This window comes from Rhipicephalus microplus, chromosome 3 (genome assembly GCF_043290135.1).
Source record: "Rhipicephalus microplus isolate Deutch F79 chromosome 3, USDA_Rmic, whole genome shotgun sequence".
NCBI lineage: Eukaryota > Metazoa > Arthropoda > Arachnida > Ixodida > Ixodidae > Rhipicephalus > Rhipicephalus microplus.
The window spans coordinates 271,789,804-271,805,841 of NC_134702.1; the positions used below are offsets into that span (position 1 = coordinate 271,789,804).

Sequence of the window (16,038 nt, forward strand, 5' to 3'; positions counted from 1 at the left end):
CATAGCTACGAAAGACATGTTTTGGTCATCACAGGTAACGCTGCCATTTTATAGTAGAAATGTTCGGCACATCCCACGTACCTGGGAATCGACGTTATGCGAAGCATGCAGAGGGAAGGTGACTGTGTTGCAATTTTTTTATTTAGTGACACATCATGAAATTACGCTAAATATATGTACAAATGTTGCACACACAGACATATGTTGAAGAGTTGCAGATGTTTATATAACCAGCTGTTTGCACTTGTGCAATGATACTAACTGTAACAAGCGTATTAGCAACACTAGAAGCTGATATGAAGCGCTGAAGCTCGCTAGGATGCTGCCTGGCCCTGGACACTGCTACATAATCAACTTCAGCACATAGCAGCTAACCACGATTGACGTTAACCTGGCATGACGGCTGTATTAAAGAAGTACTAATGTAATGTTTATAATATTAGGTAGGCAGCACTGCAACTACTATTGAGGTTTCACAAAAAGTTAGCGTCTATTTGAAAAGTATTTCCCTGACCTGGCATAGCTCTGTGGTAGAATGCTTCATTACCACGCAGCATGTTTTGGTTCAATTGCAGCACGAACCCCAACATTTATTCTATGTTTTCATTGGGTCGACGCTATCAATGTCGGGGATTGCTCAACGCTCGCGGGTTAAAATGTCCATGTGTGTTCTCGTCGTTCCTGGGTAAATGCGAAGTGTCAGTCACCTGCGGCACATACCCACATACCAGCGGCACATACCTACCTGTGGGTATGTGCCACTGCCTGGCAGGAAGTGTTTGACCTCTACGCAACCCGGATTGTGAGACATACATACATAAATACGTACATACATACATACATACATACTACGGATTGTGAGACATACATACATAAATACGTACATGCATACATACATACATACATACATACATACATACATACATACATACATACATATATAAATACATACTGTGGGGAGCTAAGGCGAGCCCGCGACCATTTCGCGGGCATTCCGCCACGCGGCCACACCCTTTTGCTTTTTCTGCTCTGGTAACGGTGCTTGGCAATAGATGGCGCCACGTGTGGGCGCGGATTGTGTTACGTGCACGCCAAGGGAGCTCTCTCTCCTCCGTGATCGGCGCCGGGTAAGCTCGTGTTTCCTTCGCCCGCGTCCCCTTTGGGAATCGCCGGACTGTAGCCTGCCTGGGGTGGCCGTTGGCCCCTCGGCAGGCATGTTTACTTGAGTGCTAGCTTAAGTACCGTACGCTAAGCCCACAGCGGTGCCTAGTGCTTGAAGTGGTCGTACCACACCAAGCCACACTTGCCGTAGGCCCCGCGTACAAGGTTTGCCCTAACACTCGCGACCAGGCCCAGTGGCCATCGTGAGAGTGCGCAGCATAGCCACGAGGGACCTTTTCCTGACCGGCGTGTCAAAGCTCGCCATGGCCAGCTGTGACGTGCTTGCGGTTTCCCCTTATCGTGAACGTCCGTGTGCGGGTGCCTTTGCTCTCTGTGTCCCGGGAGCGGACGAGGTTCGGAGTGCCGTCAAAGGCAAGAAAGTGTTATGTATTTTTGTATTGGAACACTGTCTGTTTTGCCGCGCCGCGCTAATCGCCTTAGTAGTTGAGCGCGCGCGGAGCGGTGCGCAACACGCGAGTAGGTGACAGAGTCGCAGCCCTGTGGCTTGCTAAGCGTGAAGCCGCGGTGATCATACGCTACGGTGAGTAGCGGGGCCACCATAATATACACACACACACACACACACACACACACACACACACACACACACACACACACACACACGCACACACACACACACACACACACACACACACACACACACACACACACACAGGATCTATCTCTAGAAAAATGTGAACTTCTTGGCTCCAGGTCATTTGGGGAAACAGGGTGAATGTATTATATATTGCATGCCTTTAGAGTCACCCGAAGAAGTAGAAGGTGCAAATTCAGCAGCGCAACAAATGAACTTGGATGAAACATGAAAACTATACATTTCTTTCTTAGTTTTCACCCTTGTTTTCATCCTTGTCAAAGTATACCACAGAGTAAGCAGTACCACGTCGTATTTCTGAGGGTGTTGATGTGGTTGCTCGCTTTAAAGTAGCGCGTCCGAAACTCTCGGTTAAGCGCGTCGCTGACCACCTGACAGACAACTCTCAACGTGTGCTACCAGTTGACAAGGAAGGGGGCTTTTGTGTGCTTTTTACGGGGGTGTTTTGTGAAAAAGCCAACAGTGCTATTGCCAAAGTCTTTAAGCGGTGCGATGATGTGTCACTATGCAAGGTAAAGTCCTCAGCTATTAAGCTATGCAAGAACTTTAACCTTAGTAAATTAGAGAAGTCAGTATCAAACAGCAAAAGGAACCACCTGTTGGTTCAATTCAGCACGAAAAACCCATGAATTTGACGTTCCCCTAAGGGTTACTGTGTCAGAATATGACTCCTGGCAGAAGGCAGTAGCACTGTTTTTACAAGCCAACCTTAAGTGTTTGTCCATAAAAGACCCCTTCCTGATAAGGAACTCGACTGAAATAATCAATTTTTTTATAAACTAGTGCTGACAAAGGTTACCAAGCATTTTCCATTGATGTCAAAAGTCTTTTTTACTCAATTCCTCATAAAGACCTGCTGAAAGTAGTGGAACATTCATAAATATGGTGCCATAAGGTTCCAGAATGATGCCTTGATATCTAGTAGGGATTTTTTAGAGCTTTTACTTTTTTATCTCATGTCAAATTTTATCAAATGGGCTACGCTGTTTATCTGCAGAAAAAGGGGGTATGCATAGGATCGAGCATTGCACCCACACTGAGCAATCTTTTTCTCACCCGTCTTGATGTTTTGCTGTCTGATAAGCTCGCTCAGACGAAGGTACGAAAGGTTTTTCGGTATGTGGACGATTTCTTGTTTTTTATTGAGTGTTCTTCAGTTGAGATTGAGGCACAGGGTGCAGAAGTTCGGCCAATAATTAAGGAGTGCAAGATCCTGTACCACTTGAAGTGACGTACGAAATACCGCAAGAGGGCACAATCCACTTTCTTGACCTTCGTCTCTTTTGTTCGTTTGAACACACTTGCTGGTGCTATGAGCCGCGGTCGGAAAAGCCTCTCTTGCAGTACAATTCGGTGCATTCAAAGCTAACAAAGCGAAGGATTACCAGGTTATGTTTTAGAAATGCCCTGTTGAAGTCATGCTGTTGCACTATGGCCGCTAGTTTTGCAAGACAAAGCAAGCGATTATCCTTGGCAGGCTACCCAGTGTTTGTGCAGGTGTCGGTAGCTGAGTGCTTGTCGAATGGTCCATGTATGCGGGGACGGCCGCAGACCAATGATGAGCCCGATGCTGGGAAAACCAGTGTGATTCCGTACGTACATCAGATTTCACACCATTTGAAAAAGATAGCCCTGAGAGGAAATGTCCGCGTGGTGTTCTCCGTTCCAGACCAACTAAGCTGTCTATGTAAGCTTACCAATTCCAAAAAGGAGGTGCAACCCACCTGTGGGAAGAAGCATGTAACTAAGTTTGTTGAATGCGCCCTAGCTATTGTGTACATGTTCCGGCTTTCGTGTGGTGTGGTTTACATTGAGCAGACTGGTAGGTGTGTTAATGACCGCTTGCACGAGCACTCTTGCAATGGAAAAAACAAGCTTTCTTTTGGTGGTTACCTGGGTATGCATTGCAAGACATGTGGATGCATTCCATTCTTTGATCAGTGTGATCCTGGGCCACAATCGTAACCAGTTGACGAGGGAAATTATTGAAGTGAACGCTATCACAAAATGTGCGAAGCTGTGTGTGAGTACGTCGTCTGTGGCCTTATCTCAAAAAGAGCTCAATTTTCTGGAGCGCGTGCTGTGAAGCATTAGTATAAATTGATAATTTGTAATCAAATAACAACTACGTTTCTTTGATAGTGTGCTGTGCCACACGTGTGTGGTTTTGTCATGTGTTTGGCGTCACAAGGAATGAGATATATAATGTGTTGTAAGGGTACGCAACAAACAAAAGTTAGAAGTTAGCACTCACATTGTCGTCTGTTTTTTCCCCTTTTTGACTCTATAGTATCTTTCCTTCACGCTCAAACTGAGCTGCACTGAAGCCATATCATTGTAAGGTTACGTCAATATCGGGTTTCCTTTGCAGAGCTTGCAAAGGTGGTCATCTAGGAGCTAATGCAAGCAGGCATCATTGTTGACTCGAACTCTGAGTATGCAAGTCCTATAGTCCTTGTGCGGAAGGACACAGACAGTCGACCGGTGGTTTGTAGAAGACCCCACCCGCGCCTTGTCGTGCTCACAGTCTGCCGTTGGCCAATTCGGTAGTCACCTTGGAGGCACATGCAGCGACACCGACTAAACTTGCACAACTGCATCTCATTTTCAACCATGCTCGCTACTCTGCCATTGTTCCTCTCCGGCTACGCGGCGCAGCCCCCGCCATAATCCATGGTAACGAGGGATAGGTTGTGGTGGTGGACACAATAGGGAAGTGGAAAAAAGACTTTCGATGGGTGCTCTAGCTGCCTATTCAGATGCCGCGGAAGCCACGGAGAGGGCATTGTTAACTCCCCCAAGACTGCCTGCTGCTTCGTGAACGTTTGAAGCAAAGACATGGGGCAAATTTTCGCTGAGACACGCTGATGACAGGTCTGTGGATGTTTTTTGCTGGTGTTTTCGGTCTCTCGTTATGTTACGCTACTATAAAATGCTGTCTTTTGAGGCGTCGTCGTCGTCAGCCTAGTATGACCATGGGATCTGGCGACTTCGTCGGCCAATGGTTTGCATCTGCCAAGTATTTTTGTGGGGGTCATGTCAGTGTCGTGTTACTCTAATGTAAACGCGCCTTGATGCGACACCAAAGTGGACCCCTGCGGCGAGCGCGGGTGTGCGACTGTGTGCGGGTTCTGAGAGAAGGCAGAAGAGGGACGGCTGTGCAACTGGAGAGATGCCATATTCTTGTCTCTCCAGCAGTTTCCTTCACTTTACCCTAAATAAATGTCGTTTTGTTAAAGTAACCGTTGCTTCTTTGCCAGTCTTTTCTCTCTTGTCTCCCAAATCATCATCATTTTGCATCTCACTCTCTACTTAAAAAGATAGTTTTCATCAGGCTGAGCTAAATAAATGCTTTTTTTGTTCCTTTCTTCCCCATTGTGAGTACAATATAGACCACTTGTAACGTAAGTCATGGGAGTCACGAATATCCGTGTTATATGCGGTACCGCACTATAACTAAAACAACCTTTTTCAAAGGCCACACTTGCCCAAAACGTGTTGAGCATGCAGCTTTGTGTGTCCGAGAATCTAAACATGCGATGCGTGCTTGCTAACATTTATATTTCTGAAATTTAAAAGAATTTAACGTCTGAAGACACGCATTGCCAATGAAATGAATGCGAAGGGGGGGGGGGGGGGGGAGTGTCTTACCAATGAAAGCACCATTGCAGAAATTTTCCAGACTGCCAAACCACCCCCCCTCAATTATGCGCACTACACAGAAACTATGTCGAATCACGTCCAGAATTTCACGCATTGGAAGACGCCAACCATTCGATTCCACGGGTGCACACCTGATTTAAGACATCGCAATCGAATTGCGAACCACTATTTGAGTGCTACATGTGCTGCCCACGTTTTCATTTACGATATGTGTCCCTTTCCATATAGTGCAGCCACCGCAAAGAGTTTCGTTGATTCGTTACCAAACCGCAACTTAGATTCGCACGACCGCTTCCGATTGAAGCGCAACCAACACCGATTAGGCTTCGTTTGCCGTTTGGTATGTTGATTGATTGATTGAGATGTGGGGTTTAACGTCCCAAAACCACCACATGATTAGCCATTTGGTATGTTGTCGCGGAAAGTTTGTCCAGAACATGAAGATTTAATGTCAAAAAGATAGCACTAGCAGTAAACCAGGAAGAGCGTGCGTGATACGAAGTTCGCTTTCGTGGCCGGCAGTTTGCCAAGCTTACGTACGACAGTGCACTGGCAGCAAAAGTGAAAGGTCGTGTTGTAAAACCGTAAAAGGTTTTCAATTTACGGTTGAAGCATGACTATCACGATGTCTTTCCCGACAGGAAACTATTAAGCGCATGTAGTTGATATGGATGGGAACGCACGTTCCACATTGAGCTGCGTGAGGCTGAAGCCACACTAGCGACGTAGTACGCTGTAGCCGCGCCAGTGCCAGTGCAAAGGCTTATCAGTGACTGAGGCAGCCGTCCTCCTCCCTTACTTGGTGAGCCCGCGCAGTGTCTCTCGGTCTTTTTTCATTTTCTTTTTATTCCCTTTGTCCTTCGTTCGTTCACTCCACGTCCCCTCCTCCTTAACAAAGTGGCTGATTGGGCTGGTTGGTTTAGCATACTTACGGTTTAATAGCACGAAAAAATAATCAGCGCTTGTTTGTCCTTTGTCCGTTGTGTATTTTTTCGCACTGTTAAACCTTCAGTACCCTCCTCCTCCGTAACGACCACGTCGTTCGCTCCCCAGTGGCGCACCCACCGCGCCTCCTTTTATTTATTTATTTATTTATGATACCTTACAAGCTCAATGAGAGCATTGAGTAAGGGGGGTACAAACTTCAAAGAGTAATAGGGCGGTCATCAATAACATGGAATACACAGAAAATAACACAACATCGTGACAAAGCGTGTCTAGTCACTGACACTCAAACAAACTTTCAGAAGCGCACGTGCTACCGCGTTTGTCACAAATGATTTTGGCAACTGCATTATAACCGGTCATTCATCTTGGGGGACTGCACAGTAAGCAGTATGCGTATACATGGTGTTCTATGTAAGGGTAAACAGAAGTAGAAAAAGACCGCATTGTAAGCACTTCTGCTCTACAAGCGGTTACGTTATGAATGGTCTACACTGTATATTCGTTCAGTGTTTTCAAGCAACATATCTGGGCATACTTGGCATGTTAGCATTTTGTTTTGGGGGGCACTTCTGATAGATGAACTCCTGATAAGACGAACAAATTATCATGATTCCTTGGAATTTGTCGTAAAGGGAGTCTACTGTATTAATAGTTGAAGTAAGGCTGGCAGTTAACTCTTTTTGATTGGACATCGTGTAACTCTGCAAAACCCTGGTGTTCGTCAATTCAAGGAGGCAAAGGAGTTTGGTACAGTGTGTGTTGAGAGCACAGCACATAGATGGATATATGAGCCGATCAGTGATGCCTGCAGAAATAGTGTGCGCCAGCTATTTAAACCGTGCGCTTAAAATCAGAGTTCACAACCCTTCTCTGCTCATGCCTTTTTGTTCAGGATGGGTGGGGCGTTCCTTGCCTGCTTGAGCATTCAATGGCAGGTCTAACTTGCAGCGAGGTGTTATAGCATGCCCCTTCGAGCGGATGGTCCGCACATTCGATCGCTGTTTCAGCTGCCCTCAATGCCCCCACTCGTGCTTATTTACTCACGGGTAGAACATTCGTTGCATGGGGCGATGATAACAGTTTGAACTTCATACGGAACATGACGCCGACGCTGATGGCAAAAACTCATTGAGGGCGTCTATATAACTGCTATCACAATATAAAGGAGACATGAAAGGTGAAGCATGACATACAATGCCACAGTGCAGTATAAAGGGTGTAGTACCACCTAGCCCCATTTAACACACAATTTACTTTCAGTTATTGCTTGTTAATCTCTATGCATCTGCAGCTATTTTTGGATATGCTTAGTTTTCTTGCATGTGAAATGATTTGCATTTCAGGGTTCTTTATTAGCATGGAATGCCTCTCTTCCAGCATCTACTGGGAGTATGCCCTCAGTGTCAACATGGAAGACATTGTCTACCTCCATTGCCATCAGCAAGGTAAAGCCCCCCTCTTTTTTTCCTTCGTGTGATTTGACTGTTTCTAAACAGCAGGCCCTTACTCATCATCCTAAGCTATCATCATCATGAACCGACACGCACACTCTTCGTCCTGATTTGCTCTCTGCACATGTGTGCCAGTCTGTCCGGTGTATTAGCCCCACAAACAAACACTGGTGTCGCTGCAATCGTGCCGATGTGATGTCACAGCAAGGGCACTCCATCTTCGTTGCTGCTTGTTTCCTTTTTCTGCACCCGCCGCGCACCCGCTCTTTAGCGATAGGTTGGTGATTACTCTTCAATTGCATGATGCAAATCCCTCAAGATACAAATTGAAAGGTTTCGTAACTAGTGAAAGTCAACCGAAATTGCAAAATGTTTTATAATTTAGCATAGGATAGGCAGACTTCCGCCTGAACGAAATATTTACTGTAAAAATTGTTGTTTTCTGCCTACACCAAGAAATAAGAAAGTATGCTAACTGATGCTAGCGTTATTAAACTAGGCATAGACTCGGGGATGAGAACATATGTGTGCCGAAACATGACAAATGAAGTTAGAATGATTACAATTCACTAAACACATTGCGCTTTACCGTGCAAGTTACACCTGCATCTGCAAAGAATATAAATGATTTATAGAATTTCACTTTCTCCAACAGGAAAATTTACATGAATCTGACTGTCATAAGCTGAAATCTCACATACTTGGAAAATAAACGAAATATTACTGCCGCACGCACAGTGGTTTCGGAAACGTTGGAATATGTCGGTTTACTCAGATCATATATATGTACATGTTTCTTTTCTATAGTCGCCGGATATTGTGTAGTTGTATATCCTGATTTGCGTGAAACGTTAGGGTGATCTACCGCCGCGGCACAAACAGTAATGCTCACTTCACATGGGAGCACTGCTCATAGTAGATTCCAACACAAACGCCACAAAGTTGGAATAAACTCTTACGATGGTGAAGTCGACGACGTGGCCCAAGTACATAATAATTAAACAAGCTTCACCTTGATGAGGCAATGACTGGTCTCTTATATCACGTCCACGTAAAGGTAATCAATTGCAAGGAAAATTAATTTATGAGGTGGCTATCTAAACTGGTAGTCGCGATACTGCTGCTACGATTCTGCACGAAGACAGAATCTGAGAGCAATGAACATTTTCGCACATAACCTCAATAGATTTCGTGAAATGAAGCTCCAAAATTATTGCGAGAGAAACATCCAACTAAACAACGAGTTGAGTGAGCAGCTACAAGAGAAAAACAGACAAACGGTGGCGGTAGTATTCCAGGCCAAGCGCTTTCGAGATACAGTCGAATATCATTATTTCGAACACGCCTAATTTGAACTTCCGATTAATTGGAAGTCACGATGAGGTCCCACTAAAGCTGCGTGTGTTGCAATTGGTGAAAACGCCCAGTAATTAGAACGCCCAAGCACTTATGAGGATTAATTCGAACATACCGCGCTCCGAAAATGCTCTCAGCACCCCGCCCAAACCCGCCGCGGCACCTGCGACACCTCAACGCTGCCCGCGAAGGAAATGAAAAGGAAAGAAAAGGCTGCGGTGGAATGTTTGCTCTCTCTCAAATGCCGATCGGCGATGCGCCCATGTCAAGCTTCTCCCTTTTCCGTCCCTGCCACCTAAAGATGCTCCTCCTTCCAACGCCGCGCATGAAGAGAGAGAGAGAAAAAAAAAAAGCTGTTGCTGGGTGGAATAATAGTGTGGTTTTCCGTCCCTGCCACCTAAAGACCCTCCTCCTTCTAACGCCGCGCGCGAAGAGAGAAAAAAAAAAAAGCTGCTGTGGAGTGTTGGTTTTCTCTGAAATGGCGATCTGCTTCTTTCCGCGGGGAGACGCTTCTCCTATCTTGTCACGTGCTAGCCATGCTGCGGCTGCGAAACGGAGAGTGGGAGGCTCTGCTACGCAGCAGTTGTTGTTGTCGTTGTCTTTAAAAAGTGTCGGTGCTGGACATTTTCGCGCGCAAATTCAGGAGAATGCTGAAGCCAAAGTAGAAATGCTTTGCAAGTTGCGTGCAAGATTGATTGACTCGCTGCAAGGCAAACGTGTGCAGACGCGCATCCCCGATTACTTCAATTAATAACGGATGTCCTGTGATTTGTGAATAAATGTAAGTCTTCTTAACTCCTCCCTCATGTGTTAGCTCAATGCACATGCGCTACTGCATGGAGAGCCCTCCGTTTATTTAGCTTTCATTAATTCAAACTTCTTTTAATTCGAACAAATTTTCGGGCTCCTCTGAGTTCGAATTATCGAGGTTCAACTGTATTTTGCTAGACTCAATAATGCGCGTGAGCGTGGGGCCTTGCAATGTCTGTAGATACGTGCATTTTTCTGATACAAATAAACCCTCATATTTTCTATAGGAATTACCCATGTAAATGTTGTGTTTTGCGCCACAAAATCACATGATTATGCATCAGTATCCAAGCAGAAGTCTGTTCTTGCTTTTCACACCCGTCGGAATGCGGCTGTCATGGCCAGGAATGGAATTCATCATCGGGGTTGACAGTGCAACTCAGACCTTTTAACCCCTTTCACATTGCCTATGACCGAGCGTCTGATTGTGCACAACAAAAGTAAACATTTATTGTTTTACCAGGAACATCACTGATTCTGCTTTCGTCATTACTCTAGAGTTCAGACGAGCAGAAAGCGAATGCAAACAGTGGAACAGCGCACGAAGCGAGCGCATCATTATGTAGGCGCATGGCGGTGGGCACCGAGAAGTCTGTTCTGTGATACATATATATATATATAATTAAGAAATTAAGAAATAATTTTGACGAAGGCCAAAATCCAGCGAAGACTGTTCTTGTGATTGCTATCACAATGAAAAAAAACAAAGCTAAACGTCGTCAGGGCCACACCATGCACGCGTAAACTATGCACGTGCGCATGGTGTCCAAAACGAAGAGCGAACGACATGGACACAGACACTGCAAAAAACTGTTTGGTAAAGCGCCCTTCATAGGCAATGCGGCCTCACATATGTGACGCTAACTAAAAGCTTGGCACTTCCAATGCGCAAAAGTAGTTTTCTGGTTTGTTTTTTTTTTTGGTTTGGAGGGGAAGGCGGAGCACACCCGCAATGGCGAGAACGGCGGCAATGCTGGCTCGTGGGGTGCAGGCCCACCTGCCCACACCCGCATGAGGGGGATGGTGAGAGCGAGCGCTCGCTCTCACCTGGTGCGCCGTGCGTGTCGCCGCCACTTTGCGCTTTGTGGACAGCGGGGCAGCCGCGGAAGATGCACGCTCGTACCAAAATGCCAAAATGCACAGCAAAATTCTTAGATTGTCCGTGCGGAAAGTTCGTTATATTGTCACGGGGTCGTGACGTGGCCGAAGACAGGAGACTTCGTGTTAGGATTTAACTGTTTATTTGGGCGAACCTGTGCCGGTAAACTGAAAGTCCAATTACAGCAGCAGTCTCGCACAGATAGCAGTCTCGGACTGATAGCGGCGAACGGAGCGTCGGCCTTCGATCAACAACTGACAAGCGGCGAAGCGCGTCGGCATTTATACTCTTGCCGTCGAATGTTCTAGCGTTATCGCTGGCGGTGGCGTAGCTTCCAGAACAATCTGTACCGTTCGCACAGTGGGCGTGATCTTATCGAAATGATCTACTACAGTCCGGAACCTTCTAGAAAACTGCAGGCGCGGTTTGCGCTGAGAATCGTGCGGTGTTTTCGGACGATAACAAAAACTTGGGAAATGGAACGTGGCATTGCCCCCCTCTGAAAAAAGGCATCGTCCCGATGCTTTAACTAAAGATGAAAGTACAATAATAATGCAAGAAAGTACAATGAATAAATACGATACAACAATAATACAAAAAAAAACACTAGTTCAGTTTGTTAACGCGCATGAAACGGCTTGAGGCGCGCGACATGTACGACTTCAGGTCGCGACCGCTGTTACTTTGTTACATAGAGGTTGAAAATACACGTGCTTCTATGGAGCAATGGCGGGGAATAGAAAAACTTCGTTATATTGAGGAATTTGTTATATGGAGGTTCCTTATAAGCAGGTTTAACTGTACATATTTTCTTGACATGCTGGGTTTGGTTGCCCAAAATGCTTTAACGGGAGAAAAAAATGTGAAAATACAAGGGCTCATTTTTCTTTGTTAGACACAGTATCAATGAGAACTAACAGACAATAGTGCCAAAGAAAGAATGCAGGGTGTTTGTAGTAAATGTGATGTAAATGTGAAGGAAGAGAAGTGGACGAAAAGATGACTTGTCATGGGCAGGCACCAAATTTGTCACCTTTGAATAACGCGTCCGATGCTCTACCAGTTAAGCTGCGGTGACAGTTACAGCAGGCGCAGGTCTGATTTGGACTTCCTCCTTTACTGCCCCTGAGCAGGTGACTCTGGGGGCACCCTGGTGTTGGTGGGGCAGGACGGAGTGCAGCGCCCGCCCATGCACTTTCCTCGGGGGGGCCACCTGCTGGCCTTTTTGTCCTGCCTCGAGAACGGCCTGCTTCCTAACGGCCAGCTGGACCCGCCTCTGTGGACACAGCAGAGCGGCACAGGTGAGTCACTGCCAGTACAGCTGTGCATACTGTTCTTCTTGCCAATTTAATGCAAGCTTCAGCTACACACAGATCATATGAAGTGATAGCTGCACCAATTCTGCCAAAACCTCCTACCACAGACTTTCCTTCAATATTTACTTCAGGAAACTCCAGCACAGCGATCGCGCAGCCACAGTGGCAATGATGGATAGTACACGGGTTTGCCTATTGTTCATGCTTGAGACTTCGAACACATTTGCGACTTCATTTATTGTTGTATTTAGGAATTTGTTTTCGATAAAAGAATTCATCACTGTGGACTTCATGAGCCGATTTGAATCGATGAGCCGGAGAAGGTTAAAAGAACTGTCTGCCACTCGGAAAACTTTTTGTTTTTGGCAAAAATGAAAAGCTAGTTCATCACATTAACGGCAAAGAGCGTGCTTTTGTCCCATCAGAAATAAATCACAATCCTAATGTGATGTTGAAAATTGACGAAAATGACCGCTGGTGTCACCCATCAACGACGTGGTCAATCTACTGGTAGGACAAGAAATCCTCACTGGTTGACTTTTGTATGTATAACTTGTATGTAAAACATGTATAACTTCAAATCATATTTTATGCACTTGAAACGGCTTTAGGTTGCACCAGAGAGCATTATATGCATTTTTTCTCACGCGTTTTAAGAGGTGCCTGTTGAAGTCGTCAGGGACGAGTGAGAAGGCAGGAGGCTGAGTTACGTGGACACAGGTTTATTCCAAACGCTATTCAAGCCTAGGAGCCCTGTCAAGCGCCACGCACACCTCGAGCGCAAGCTGTCACCAGCTTCGCCTGGCTTTTTCTAGATGTCAGCATCTAATACATCTCCCAATGCAATCAAGTGAAGTTCACTGCACCAGGCGGCTTCGCACACCTGCCACTTCTGTTATGCCCGTGGGAAGTGTCCTGCAACGCGAGGGAGTGTCTATAGCCCAGTCACTGGTACTGGCACTATCTGCATTGTTGTGACTTCGGGAGTATAGAACTAGCTGTGTCCGGTTTCTACGTACAGCACCAGTATTGTGTTGACCCAATAAGATCGAGGCTCGTCGGCTGGGGCTCGTATTGTCCCTTTGCTCTTGAGGTCTGTCACTCACACGGCATCTCGATAAAGAAGTTCCGGGAAGTCGCGGACTCCGTGACGTTTGTCGAAGTCTTTCCTTTGACGGTTTCTGTATCTATCCTCAAAATTCCGAAGGCTGTCTTAATCTGGAAATTGGGGTGTCAGCTTGGTGGAACACAGACGAAGCCTGGATCTCAGCCGACGACCCATGAACAGTTCGGCAGGGCCATATCCACTCTTAAAAGGAGTCGGCCTGTAACCTAGAAGTGTCAGGTAAGGGTCGTTGGCCTTCGTCATGGATGTCTTGATGATTTTCACTGCAGCCTCTGCAACTCCATTTTTCTGAGGATAGTAAGGACTAGCTGTAATATGCTTGAAACCATAGTCTTGGGCGAAGAGTGACAACTTAGTCGAAGAAAACTGCAGGCTATTGTCGAAACCACTTCCTCGAGAATTCCGTGGCGTGCTAAAATTGACTTGCAGTGGTGGACCATGGCTGCAGAAGGGAGCTTCTCACTTCGAACTAGTTCGAGGTATCTTGAATAATAGTCTGTAGCTATCAACCACCACTGGTTCTTGAAGTGAAACAAATGCATCGCAATGCCAAGGCCTCTCAGGGAATTCGGAGCTTATTAGTGGCATTTTCCTGTTGACTGTTGTTCGATGCATTGCTGACATCGCTTCATCAGAGAAGAGACCTCAGATCCTATGGTGGGCCACCAGACACAGTCTCTGGCTCGAGCAATAGCTTTGTTATGCCAAAGTGTTCTTCGTGCTAGAGTCGTAGGATTTCTTTTTGGCATCAGTCCGGGAAGACAACTCACGAGGCCTAGAGGAGTAAATCATTCTCGACAGTGAGCTGGTGTCGGTGGTCGTAAAAGGGTTTTAGGTTAAGTCTAAGTCTCACATGGAGGAACATTTTTTCTCGCATAGCAGACGAAGTTGTGTGCAAATAGGGTCTGCTTGTTGGCATGCCTTTAATCATTGGAAGCAATGTTGCGTTATCAGAATAGGGGTTGTCATAGAGCACAGGAAAACTTCAACGCTTTCTTCGAGCTCGCTGTCTCCGGTCTCTCGCAGAGGTGCACTCGAAAGTGCATCTGTGGCTAGAAGTTCTTTGCTTGCAACATATACAACCTCATATCGATATCGCATCATTTTCATCTTTAACCTCTGTAATCAAGTTGTCAAGTCGTCAAGACTCTTCGAAGTGAAGATTGGAACCAACGGCTTGTGATGCGTCTCTAGCTTGAACAGCTTGCCAACAAGGTAATCGCTGAATTTATCGCATGCCCAGACAAAAGCAAGAGCCTCTTTTTTAATCTGAGCGTAGCGCTTCTTGGTTTCTGAGAGCGACCTCGAGGCATAAACAATGATAGAAAACTTGCCATTCGTTTGCTTCTGCTGGATTAATGCTTCCCACTCCGAAGGATGGTCCGTCAGCGGTGACGACAATTTCTTTTGATGGGTCGTAGACTCCAAGGACAGGACGAGATGAAAGCACCGACTTCCACGTGTTGAATGCCTGCTCTTGTGGAGAACCCCAAACAAATTCTTGCTTTTTTGACAACAAGAGTGTGATGGCTGCAGAATATCAGAGAGATTCAAAACGAATCTCGCAAGGTATGTTGCCATTCCGAGAACTCTCTGCAGCTCGGTCCTGTTTCTGGGACTCTCCATTTTCAGTATGGCTTCAAACTTTCTTTCGTCGGGTCTTATTCCATCTTCATCGAGCCAGTGTCCAAGGAATTTAAGACATTGAACATTAAACATGCACTTGCTGTCATTCAGTGTCACTCCAGCCCTTGCAAGTGCCTCCATGACAATGCGACAGTACAGCTTGACAATGCGATTACTGCTGTTACCACACGCTTGATATGTGCCTATATACTGACTGCACGAAATGTATTCTAGAAGAATTTTTTCGTGGGCAAGTTTGTGTGTAATAAGCATGTTACCGTATTTACTCAATTCTACCGTGCCCTCGATTGTAACGCGCACCTGGTTTCCACGACGAAAAAAAAAGTAAGACATCGATTGCAATGCACACCCATTTTTCTCGTTGGCCCGCACGATCACACCACTCGGGAAAACGACTCCTTTCGGGAGCGTCTTCCGTTTAAATATGAGGTACGGGGGAAGCTTGTGCCTATCTGACGTGTAACGGAGCATTGCCGTCACTCTAGTTTTACCGTGGCCCGATGTCAGCACGCGAACTTGCTTCGCCCCCTTCTTCTCGCCAGTTGTGGTGCCAGGCATGTCGAAGTAAAGAGGGTTGATCGGCATTCCCGATTTGCCCAAGCAGGTAGCCGTTGTTGTGCCGCAAGTTTAGGATGAACCTTTGAAAACTGTGAAGCTTTTCTTCGTACTCCTCCGGCAACTTTTGGCATATGCCCGTTCACCTTCTGAGGGAAAAGCCTTTCCTCTTCGTAAAGTTAATTAGCCAGCACCTGCTCGCTTTAAACTGGCTCGGCGTTAGCCCTTTTTCTAAAGCTAACTGCATAGCCTGCACTTGGAGCAGTTCTGTCGTCACGGGCCGCTGTGCC

The 16,038-nt window shown here is 46.2% G+C and overlaps 1 protein-coding gene across 2 annotated transcripts in view; it reads left to right on the forward strand.

Annotated features, from left to right (window-relative positions):
* Positions 1–16,038, forward strand: part of LOC119167945 (small G protein signaling modulator 1) — a 301,398-nt gene that overhangs the window by 154,413 nt on the left and 130,947 nt on the right. For both annotated transcript variants that reach the window (XM_075891022.1, XM_037419412.2), the window contains exons 8-9: positions 7,766–7,833; positions 12,238–12,405. In XM_075891022.1, coding sequence (XP_075747137.1) covers positions 7,766–7,833; positions 12,238–12,405 — 236 coding nt within the window. The remainder of the gene's footprint in view (positions 1–7,765; positions 7,834–12,237; positions 12,406–16,038) is intronic.